An 11519-nucleotide genomic window follows, 5' to 3' on the forward strand; every position below is an offset into this window, starting at 1 on the left:
GCAAGGGGACGGAGCGAAGGTAACTGCCCCCGGGGGAGGCGGCCGGGCCCCGCCGGGGCGGGCAGCGCCCGTGTCCTGCGCTCGCCGTTCCCGGTGGCCGGGACGGGCTCTCCGCGACATTGCACATGGAGGGGCGGCCCTCAGGGGTTCAGTTCCAGAGCCCAGACCTGCTGGGGCCAACCCGTGCGGCCCTTCAGCTTCTTCTCGCCGTGGCCTAAAGGCTGCGAGTAGACATCGGGCTGCTGCGGGAGACGAGACGGGGAGGGGGTGGGAAAGAGCGGTGAGGAGCAGAGCCCTCCGAGCCGGCGCCAGCCCCGACCCTTCCCCGGGGCGCCGAGTCCCGCACCCGCCTCGTCCCGCAGGGCCGGAGCGGAGCCTCCCGCCCGCACCTTGCGGCCGCCCCGCTCGAACCGCGGCGGCCCCGGGCCGGCCCCGGGAGAAGCTTCCCCCGAAGGGCGCCGTCCTGCCCGGGCAGGGCCCCGCGGCCCCGGACGAGCCGCGGGAGCCGGCGCGGGAACGGCCCGACGGCAGCTGCGGCCGCGGCTCCGACCCTCGGGAGCCGCCGGCGCCGCCAAAGGGAGCTCGGTGCAGGGTCCCGTCCGCCGAGGCGCCCCCTGCCCGGCACCGTGTCCCGAGCGCGGCCCCGGCCCCGGCCCCGGCCCGAGCGCAGCCCCGAGTGCCGGCGCCAGCCGCCACCTCCTGCCGCGGTGCTCCTCTTACCGTCTCCCGTTTCCTCTTGTTCTCCCTGCCGTCGGCCTTCTTGAGCTCGGCTTTGAAGCCCTCGGTGTCCCCGGGCTGGCTGTCCTTGGCCAGCACTTCCATCAGGTAGGCGATGTAGCTGGTGGCCAGGCGCAGCGTCTTGATCTTGGAGAGCTTGGTGTCGGCGGGCACGTTGGGGATGCACTCGCGGAGCTCGGCGAAGGCGCTGTTGATGCTCTCCGTCCTGCGGCGCTCCTTCTTGGGCCCCCCGACGCCCCTCCGGCGGCCCAGGCGGCTTCCGAGCGCCTCCAGGCGCGCCGGGCCCGCCGGGCCGAACTCGCCGGGGCCGTAGCCGGGGCCCTGCCCGGGGGCCACCTCGGCGGGGCCGAGCACCCAGCCGGGGAAGTAGCCGCGCTCCTGGTGGCAGCGCCCCAGGAGGAAGGGCTCGTGCAGCATGGGCGGGTGGTGGTGCTGGTAGCCCCCCACCAGGTTCATGGTGGCCGCGGGCCGCTCTCAGGGGCGCTCCATGGCGCGGCCGGCGGCGGGGCCGCTCCGCGCTGGGGCCGCCGCTTCGCGCTTGGGTGTGGGCTGGGAGATTTTTTTTTTTTTAACCCCTTCTGGAGCCTCCCGGCCCTGCCTTTATATAGGGCCGGGGGGCCCCCGGGTCCCCCCCCGCCGCGGAGCCAATGGGCAGGGGAGGATGCTCGGGGGCCCCGGGGGGGCGGGCGCGGCGCGGGTGCCTCGGCGGGTTCGGGCTCGGCCGCTCTCGCCTCCCGCTCGCTCCGTGCAGAGGGAGATGCGACCCCAGGGGCGACCGCAGCCCCGGCCCATTCCAGTCCCTGCCCCACCACCCTGTCCTGTCACCAGGGCAAGAGGTGACAGTGGGTGCAGGGCAGCTGTGCTGCCCCAGAACGCCAATGACAGGATGGGACAGGACAGCTGGGCACTTGGAGGGCTTTCTCATTGCCCTGTGCTGGAGCCACCAGGATGGTCCCATCCCCACCCCAGGAAGCCTCGGCCCGTGGGACTGGCACCTCTGTCCCCCGCTCCTGATGTGGGACCCATGGCCGAGCCAGAGGGCAGGCCGGGCTGCCCAGCGCTGCAGCCGGAGCTGCACCCGGAGCCGGGCCCTGACCACCCTCCCTGCCCTGGAGAGGCCAAGACCGGCCAGTAACTGAGACAGGAGCTGCCGGAGGCTGCGGGTGCTGCAGAGAGGCCAGGGCAGCCCGGGGCCTCCTGCCTCCCCAGGACGGGGCACATCGGGGCAGGGGACGAGACGCGAGCGCTCGCGTTGCACAGGCAGGCGCTGCACACACACGCGCTGTTCACGCTGTGCACGCACACACGTGTGTGCTGCGTGTGCTGAGCACACACCGTGTTGCAGGCACGCACACCACAAGTACCTGATGCCCAAACTCCGCTGCACAAATGCGTGTGTTGCATGCACTTACCACCACCACGTTTAGACGCACACGTATGCGTGCATTGCATACGCACACGTATATTATATATGCTGGGCATCCATACACACAGTATGTGTTGCATATGTGCACAGATGCACATGCATGCACACGTACATATGGCAATATAGCAAGACTACTTATACTGCGTATTCTACATATACTACACACACACGCGCTCATTTACACTAGGACAGTGTGTGTAGCGGACGTGCCCCACATTGCCCTGCCCCACACTGGTCAGGAATGGGCTGGGGGTCCCGTCGGGGGCTCCCTTGCCCCCCTCCAAGTCAAGCCCAGCATGGGGCCCACCGCAGGGAAGGGATGTCCCGCTGTCCTCGGCACCCCCGGCCAGCGCTCCCCGTCCCCGCGCTTGTCCCCCAGCCCGGCCGGGTGGCTCGGGCTGCCCCCCCAGCCCTGCGGGTCCTCCCCGTGCCGAGGGCCAGGGCACTGCGCTGTGGCGTTCGCAGCGCGGGGCAGGAAGGGGCTGCGGGCCGAGGTATGTTAGCGATTAACGGCGCTTTCCAGCGATTCATCTTGCAGCGGAGGGTGGAAACGTTGGAGGGTTGTTTGCAGGCGCTTGTATTAATCATCCGGGCTAACACACCATTAACGTCCTCCTGCATTTTAAAGATGACAAATTTTATTTGACTTCTCTCAATCACGGTTCCCGGGCGGATTCGGGAGCCACTTAAACGCCGCGGATTTTCCATCGTTAGCTGCTCCAAGGGGCGTCGCGGGGGCGGGAGGCGGGGGCGGCCGGCCGGGCCGCGCTGGAAGCGGCTCCCCGGTTCCTCGGGCTCGCGGGGGCGGGAGGCCCAGCCGGATCTGCCCCACATCGCTGCCCTCCGCTTTGTTCCCGGAGAATGCAAAGACCCCCCTTTGCCCCGCCGTGGGCAAGTGCCCAGCAAACATTTGCTGGTGATTACCTGCCCGTGGAGCCGGGCCTTGGGCAGGGCCCCCGCCGGGGTTTCCTCCAAAACGCCCGTGTCCGGGTGGCTGCCCGGAGCCCCGTGCGGGATCAGCCTGGGAGAGGCGCAAGGGGTCCCGCTTCCCGCACTGAGCTCCCCAACAACCTCCGGCTTCTCCCTGCCCCATAAGGGCTCCAACCCAGGCACGTGGCCAGGACGGGGCCGTGCTGGCCAAGCCCCATCCCCAAAAAATCCCTCCCAGCCCCAGCCTGGGACCCCCTCACATGCAGCGGAGCCTCCGGCCGCTGTCCCCCCGAACGAGGAGCCGCTCAGCTGAGCAAATAGTGGGAGCAGCGCCTTGCTTTCCCGTCGGAAAATCGTTCTAATCTTTCGTGTTTTAATAAAATAATAAAACCGGAGCCCTTTTCACTCCGACACCTTCTAAATCAAACCAGACGGCCTTTGTCAGGGCGTCCAAATTTAGCGCTGCTGCAGCCCTCGCTGAGTCGCTCTCGTTGCGCGTCCCCCCGCTCGCACCGGGGGAAACGCCGGCCCTTGCGGATTAGGCGATTTACGACTTGCAGCGCGGGAGGAACCGCGTTTCTCTCCACCTGTTTTCCTTCAAGGCCGGCCGGGAAAGGTTTCCTGCCCGCGCGGCCGGCGGGGGCCGGCGGGAGCGTCGCGCGGGTCCCTGCGGCCCCGGTGCCCGCGGGCGCCGCCGGCTCCGCACCCACCACCTGCCGGGCCCCGGGGCCGCGGGTTTTGGCCCGGGGCCCTCGGCCACCTCCTTATCAGCCCCCGGCGCAGCGGCAGCCCGGGCTGTCCTGTGACTTTGACGCCGGCCCCGCTCCCCCTCCCCTGCCGCCTTATCTAAATAGGACCGTAAATCAGGGCCGCGGCAGATGCCCTGGCAGGACAGGGACTCCATAAAAAGGGGCTCTGCTCCTGCTCTGTTTACATTGCAGCCCCGTAAAATATTCCCCTTGTCTTCCCCGCTAACGTTCCCTGCAGCTTCCCATGTGCCCCCGGCAGCGGCCCCGGGGCCGGCAGTCGCCCCAGAGCCCCGCGCGGCCGGTGCCCCCCGGGGCCACCACGTCCCCGCTGTGTCCGCGCGCAGAGCCGGGGCTGGGCCGGCTCCCCTGGGCAGCTGGGTTGTGTCTGAAGGTGCCCCTGGGTATTTATAGCCCCCGCCTGGAATAACGCAATAATCATCACTCAGCACCTCCGGACGTGGCTGCTCTCCGGGCCGGCGGCAGCGGCTGCCGGAGCGCAGGGAAACTGAGGCAGGAGCCGCAGGCGCTGCCGGGTGCGCGGTGCGGAGCAGCACGGACACCGCGAGGGGCTGCGAGAGGGAACGCAGGGAATGGGGGCGGCTTAAAACCGGGATTAACCCCCGCCTTGTGCCGCCCGCCGGCCCCGCCGCGGCCCCGCGCCGCTCGGGGCTGTCACGGGGCAGGACCGCGGGCGGCTGCAGGTGCGGAGGGGCGCGAGCGCCGCGTCCTCCTGCCCACGGCCCCTCCGCGCGCCACGACGGCCAGCGCCTCAACCTGCGTATGGCCAGGCAGCCACGGCCTGCCCGGACAAACCAAACTGAAAACAAAACCAAGCCTTATGGAAAAATAAAAAAAAATAATAAAAATGCATAAATTTTCCATGCACTCCTGCAGGGATGCGCCAGGTCCTTGGTGTTTATTTTTTTCCTTTCTCCTTGCTCGCGCTGTAAATGACACTGTGTTTACAGAAGTTTTTATGTCGTCAGAGCGAAGTCACAGCTCGGCTTCCTCTCCTGTGTATTTTATGTAGATGGATGTGTCTGTGAGGAACACTCAACCTAAACACAGTGCCGGTTTATAGGAAAATGTATTTATTTGAAAAACCGTAACTCACAATTTCGGCAAAACTGGGCTCCACGTTTATTGCCGCTAATGGGGTGCGGTGGCCATAAATTAACCGGGGCAATTGCTGCGGCCGTGTCCACAAGGGCGCATTGTGCCGGCGGAGCCGCCGTCCCCACGGGCCCCGACGCCAGTTTGCAGCCGCGCTGGGATGCAGCGGAAGGGAGAGGGGGCTCAGGGGCCACTGGCCACGAGCCCCATGTCATTAGCCCAGCTGGTCTTTGCTTTGTTGTTGCGTTGCCCGTGAGGATGATGATGATGGAGACAAGGTGCTGGCGCCCCACGTAGCGCCGTGTCCCCAGGTCCCGCTCGCTCTGCCCTGCCCCAGGTCCCTTCCTTCCTCCGCTGGAATTCCGGGGCCTCCCGGCGCGGATCCGGTGCCGACGCGCGGGGGCAGCTCCGCAATACGGGGAAGCAGGAGCAGCGGGAGCAGCGCCCCGAGCAGTCCCAGCGCCCTGCGGCTCCTCCGTGCGCTCCCCGCTCCCGCAGCGGTTTACACGGGCTCTGAAGCGTCGCGCTCCGGGGCACGAGCCGGCTGCTGACGGCGCGGGATTGGGAAAGCCGGTTCCTCCACCGCAGCACGGGTGCACAAGCGCCGCTACGGCAGCTCGTGGCGTCTTGCCCTTCTGCGCGTGGTCCTGGCCAGGGCTGCGCACAAAGCGCCGGCTCTGGAGGGTCCGTCCGGGCTGTTGTCCCCACTCACGGGCTAGGAAAGACGGGGGCTGCCATGCGAGGGGCCTCGTTCTCCTCTCTGCCCGCTGCAAGGCTGTGAGACACCCCCAAATCCATGTCCCCGCCTGGCCCATACGGCCCAGGGGACTTCCTTGCCTCTTCCCACCGATGCCCGGCCCAGATACGCGGGTTGCCGAAGATCCGGAGGCATCGGGAACCCCAAATGAGCGGATGCCCCCTGGAGCAACCCCCTCTCCGCCTGTTTATCCCGCTCCTCCAGGGCCACATCCCTCTCCGGGTGGGAAGGGCCTGGAGCAGCCCAAACGCTCCGCAGGGAGCACATCCCGGAATGAGCGATGGAGCCCTGAGCGACAGCACCGGGAGGGGAGAAAGAGAGGGGGAAAAAAGGGAAAAAAAGAAAAAAAAAAGAAAAAAGAGGGAAAAAAAAAGGAATTGGGCTGGGTTAGAATGCTCCAGGGCAGAGAAAAGGCAGATGCCACAAAATTGTTTAAATGGGCGTCAGAGCCTCCAGCGCTCGTGGCAGGAAACGGGCCAGAGCAAGGAAAAAACTGAAGGAAACGAGTTGGAAAGTTGCAGCAAGGGTTGCAAGGCGACTTTGCAGAACCAAGTTTGCTTTCTGCACACTGTGGCGGGTTTAAAAGTTAAACAGTTAAATAAGAAGGTTTTTTCACAACTCAAAATTGTCTAATAATTAATTTATAAATGCTGAATTCCTAGTGCTTTTTTTCGCACCCTTTTTTTCCAGGATTTTTTCCCCATTTTCCGAGTGGCAGAAGGCAGAGCGCAGCCGCATCCTGATCAGAGCTGCACATATTCCCCTTCTTAGGGAGTGGGTTTTATGGGAGGAGATGGCAAGGAGTGGGGACGGGGTGGGACGAGACACGCAGTTATTTTTGGTTTGTTTCCTTGGGTTTTGGTTCATGCGGCAGCCGGAGAAGTGGGATAACTGGTGGATAGCCGGGAGCATTGGGAATGCTGGCAGTGCCCAGCTGGCCTCTGGAATGTGCCCAGCACTCCAATATCGGGAAGGCACCACCGGCACAAGGGACACCCTTATCCACCACCCTCGTTCCACCCGGCAGCATGGGCTGCTTTGGGATGAGAAACATCTTTTCCATGAGCAGCTTTATTGGCACCAGTACCTGACGCCTCCTAAACCACTAGGGAGAGAAAAATAAAATGTTTAACACAGAGTTTATTGGGAGGAATTCTCCTGTAAAAGTGGCAGCTTTCCTGTGTTCTAATTCTCACAAATGAAGCAAAATGCTTTGTTGAGAGCTGAGGATGATTCTGCCCTTGGCTCCCTGCCTCACACCAAGAGCAGCGGATGTGGAGGGAAAACAAGGTTTTTCTGCTAAAATGCACTTAACTGAAACTCCAGTTTGCTGTTACAGTTTGGCTTGAGCCATCTGAAGCAGCTTCATGCGGACCTGTTCTTCTCTCTGAGACGCCATTAAAAATAAAAATAAAAATAGAATAGAACAGAATAGAATAGAATAGAATGGAATGGAATGGAATGGAGTGGAGCGGAGCGGAATGGAATGGAATGGAATGGAATGGAATGGAATGGAATGGAATGGAATGGAATAAGCCCTCAAACGCAGCCGTTTGCGCAGAGCACCCGGGCTGGCCGGCGCTTTGCTTTGCACCACAGCCCCCAAAGCAGGAACGCGCGGAGCCTTCCAGCGCTCCCGGCTCCCTCTCGGCTGCCCTGCTCTGGCTCGGCAGGGAAGGCGCCTGTCCCGGGAGGCGGCTGCCGTCCGGGATCCGCGGCCACAGACCCGGCCCTGGGCTGGGAGAGCTCCCCGGCCAGGGCAGCATCGTGGACCGGAGCGTTTTCAATTCGCCTTTCCCAGGGAAATGTCACCAGAGCTCTTGGAAAAGCCCTTTTCTCACTGCCTCTGCATTTCCCCACAATTCCTGAATAAATTCCTGTTGATTCCCAATTCAGCAATATGCAGCAACAATCCTGATATAGTATTTTAAGTATGCATAAATACCTATATAAATCAGAGTGTGTGTGTGTTTCCCATCATGTGGAAGACCAGGCTCCAATGCCCGGCTGCTATTCCCTCATGGGGCAAGGCACCAGGACTGGAGGAGCTCTAAGGAACCGGGATGCTTTCGGCCCCGGAGCTGCTAATGGTCCTAACAGGATCAGGCCGGAAGGGTTTAGCCATAAGCGTTTCTGTCCTGAGGCTGCAAACTTTGAAACTCGCTGCCATTTCCGTCCCGTCCTGCGCGAGGAGCACGGCAGGACCCTGCTCCCTGCAGCGATTAGTGCTGACGGGTACGTGAGGGAGCCCTGGGAATCGGGATGCTCGCAGCTGGTGCTCTTCCTCGCTGCATCCGCTCGGAGGAGCCCGGCTCGGCCTCGTCCACTCCGTGTGGGAAGGAAATCCCAGGGCAGGGAGTTTCTGCAGGGAGATTTCGGCAGCCCCGTCCCGACCCGGTGCAGGAGCGCGGGGCTGGTGGGGAGCAGACGGGCTGCCGTGAGCCCCCCGGTTTGGAAGGCTGTTGTTTTCTTTACTGAAATTGAGAGGGAAAAAAAAAATCATTTGTGAGGATGACAGCCTTAATTTACAGTGTCATTAACCAGAGCCGAAACCTTAGCAGGGCTGGGTCTCCTGTGTAAAGCGCATTTTCTTCACGTATTGCAGCTGATCTTGCTCTGATTAGGCCAGATAAAGGCCTTTGTAGGCCCGTTTCCCCTGCTCGGGCCTTGTTTTCCTTCATATGGATGTTATTATTTAGCATATGGGACGAGGCAGGTCTGTCCCCGCTCCGCGTCACGGGGATGGAACCGCTCCGCAGCCGCGCGGGAGCTCCCGGCTCTGCTCACAGCACCAGGACAGGCGAGCGGAGCCGCGCCGGGAAAACGCTCCCTTCAGGACTAGGGACGGCACCGGCGTGGAAGCGACAGCCGGAGAAATCCCGGCTGCTTCGGAGGCACCCACGATAGATAGAGCAGACAGAGCAGCCGCGTGCGCCTGGGCCTTCCTCCACCCCACGCACCAGCGCGCGCTCCCCGCTCTCCTCTCCATCCCGCCAATCCCTCCTAAACTTCCCTTTGCTGCCTCCACCAGCTCCGTGTTCCCGTTAAAGCTCCCGCTCTGATTACATCTGTCAGTGTCACCGTCCGGGGCTGCAAAGTGTCACCCCGCTCCAGCACAGTCATTTATTTATCCATAGCGGAGCATTTCAGGACAAGGTGCTGGGTTGGATCACGGCGGGACGTTCCTCTGCCGCCCCGAGCGCCGATCCATCTCGCGTGGCAGCGGGAAGCGCCGCCGCTGGAATTCTTTCCTATTTGTGTCTCCTAAAGAGGGCCGAGCGTCGCCCGCGCGTGGCGGCAGCGCCGGGCAGGGGGGCTCGCATGGGAACGGCTCCCGGACCTGCAAGGCTGGAGCAGACGTTTCTGCCACCCGTCCCATCCCGTCCCGTCCCACGGCTCTTTGGGCAGCAGCTCCGGGCTGAGGTGTTCCTGGGTACAGGCCTAGGATGCTCCCGCTGGCATGGGAAGAGCATGCAAGCATGTGGCCCCCGTTATCCATACACCATTCCCAATGGAGAATGGTGCTGGCCGTGTTGGCCCATGCCGGGGGCCTTTGCCACCCTCCCGGGCACACAACACAAGGAGCATCCCCCATGCGGGAGCGGGTCTGTGATAAGCAGTAAACGGCCGCGTGGTCGGGATGAAGAAATGAAATGAGATGAAATGAAATGAGATGAAATGAAATGATCTCCTGATCTGTGCCTGGCCACGCAGGCACCGGGTGGCCCTGGGCACCACCGAGCTCTGCCCGGGCTGCGGGTGGCCGGGATGGGTTTTCGGGAGCGTTTTCCTGCGCTACCTGCGGTGCCGGGGCCGGCTGCAGAGCGCCCGTCCCCGCGCGCTGCCCGTGCCCCGCACGCTGCCAGAGACAGCCAGTCTGTATTGCTCTGTTTACAAGAGCATATTTGCCGTGATTGATGCGCAAGCTGCGCAAGTATGTTTGCAAGCGAGGCTTTAAAGCATGAATCAAGCGGTGTTTGGAATACGTGCACGCCTCTGTCAAACATTTCTCCGCGTTTGGAGTCTGCAGAGCCGGCGCTTCCAGAGGTAGCGGTGCCTGCACGGAGGTGTCTGCAGAGACGCGCGGGCTCCCGGCATCCTCACCCCGCGGCGCCCAGCAGGGACCCAGGCAGCCCCTTCCCGCACGGCTCTTTTGGGGCAAAAGGAGCCCAAAAGGAAGGCTCTGCGCTCCTTCCTGCACACCGAGGTGTCCCATTAAGTCACATCCATCATGGGACAGGTTTTTTCCAGGACACTCCATACATGGCCAAATAGTCCCCTGGGAAAGGCCAGGGATGAAAGTGGCCGTGACAGACAGATTTGGCTTTCAAGCCTCCCTCCCCTGTAGATAACCCATCTGCCTGCACGGGGAAGAGAGGTCTGGAGCGGGCAGTCACTATCCAGATGTTCAGATGCAGCAAGAGCCTCAGCCACAAGAGCACATGCTTCAAGTTAAACCCTCCAGCAGGCCCAGCTGCACCAGTATTAACGAGGGCTTCACTTAATCGCCAGCTGAGCACCCTCCTGATAAGGACCAGCAAGGTTTAGCTGCCTCCATAGCTTAGGCCAGGGTTTCCCTTCCCTTGTTGCTGCAGGCTGCTCTGGAGTGCACAGACTGGCTCCAAGGCCCCTGCAGCCCCACGGTGGCTCCGTGCTTGCACCGCAGGCACCAACCGTGAGTACGTGACATTTCCAGCTGCAAATTCCAGGAGGCAGCTTGGGACTGGGAAGGACACTAGGAATGGGATGTTTCTCCAGGATGGGCAGAACTTCCCTCCTTGAAGCTCTCTGATGGCCACATCACTACGATGGGTGGTGGGTCAGCCCTGCTCCATCCCCCAGTCCTCTTTCTTTCCCTTCTCTCCCCAGAAACCCCAAGGAACCTGTTAGGAAGGTATCTGGAGTCTGTGAAAACAGAAAGCCTTCTGTTCCTCCACCAAGAGCGTGGCCCTTGGGTGAAGCCCCTTTAACTGGGGGCATGGAAAATGCATCCCGTTAGCAGATCCCTGTCTCTAGCAGGCCAGCTTTCGTTGCCTTTTAGGAGCAGGGAGATTTATTCACTTCGTGGGGATTTTTAAAGGGTATTTTCTTTATAGCTGGGCTTCTCCTGCTTAGGAGAGATTAGGCGATCGTATTTCATGACTTCTTGTGGATTCCCTTCTCGAAGCCCTAATGAACTATGGATGAGTGAACGCCATAATCCAGTCTGCGCAGGAGCTTGTTAGAGTCACTGATTCCATTATAATAACTAGCTGCATCTGATCAGATTACTCCTTTAAGTCACTGATTGCACTAACGTATCAGAGCCTGGTCGGGCTCCCTGCACGACCGAGGAGAGCCCAGAGCTCCACTCTGCGCACTGCTAACAAGGCACAACCTGCCTGCATCGCCACGCAAGAAGCACCAATTTCCTTTGGCTTCTCTCCTCAGCTGCAGAGTGGGAGACCTAGTGTCCCCCAGGTGAAGAAACTGGTGGTGAGGGAGGAAAAATCCCGAGAATCTTGAGAATCTTGTGGGGTTTTTTTGTGTTTGGGGGGAATAGGTAGATGCAGAGCCCTTGCTGCAGCTCCCGTCCCGCACTCGCTGCCAGGAAGCAGCACCCACGTCCCGGGCACCCAACGGGCCCCGGAGCCGCTGGACGGAGCCTCTTGCAGGGCTCGGGAAGGGCCCTGCGCACGGGGCTGCGGGAAGGGAGCACCGCCGGGGCCGCCGATGGTCTCATTAACTCACGAGAGCAGCACAGAGCAACTGCGCGCCGCTCAATGCACTCCATCTGTGCGGGATTTGCTCAATAAGACGTGCATGC

The 11519-nt window shown here is 62.0% G+C and overlaps 1 protein-coding gene across 1 annotated transcript; it reads right to left on the reverse strand.

Moving 5' to 3' along the window:
* Positions 1-140: 140 nt before the first annotated feature.
* Positions 141-1258, reverse strand: HAND1 (heart and neural crest derivatives expressed 1). Its single transcript, XM_088536773.1, has 2 exons — positions 721-1258; positions 141-242 (listed from the first exon to the last, which is right to left on the reverse strand). The coding sequence occupies exons 1-2, from the start codon at positions 1192-1194 to the stop codon at positions 141-143; spliced, it is 576 nt and encodes a 191-aa protein (XP_088392899.1). The 5' UTR covers positions 1195-1258.
* Between the last annotated feature and the right edge of the window lie 10261 nt (positions 1259-11519).

Source organism: Tinamus guttatus, unplaced genomic scaffold (assembly GCF_059628265.1).
Source record: "Tinamus guttatus ecotype Peru unplaced genomic scaffold, ASM5962826v1 Tinamus_guttatus_pri_ptg000710l, whole genome shotgun sequence".
Lineage (NCBI taxonomy): Eukaryota > Metazoa > Chordata > Aves > Tinamiformes > Tinamidae > Tinamus > Tinamus guttatus.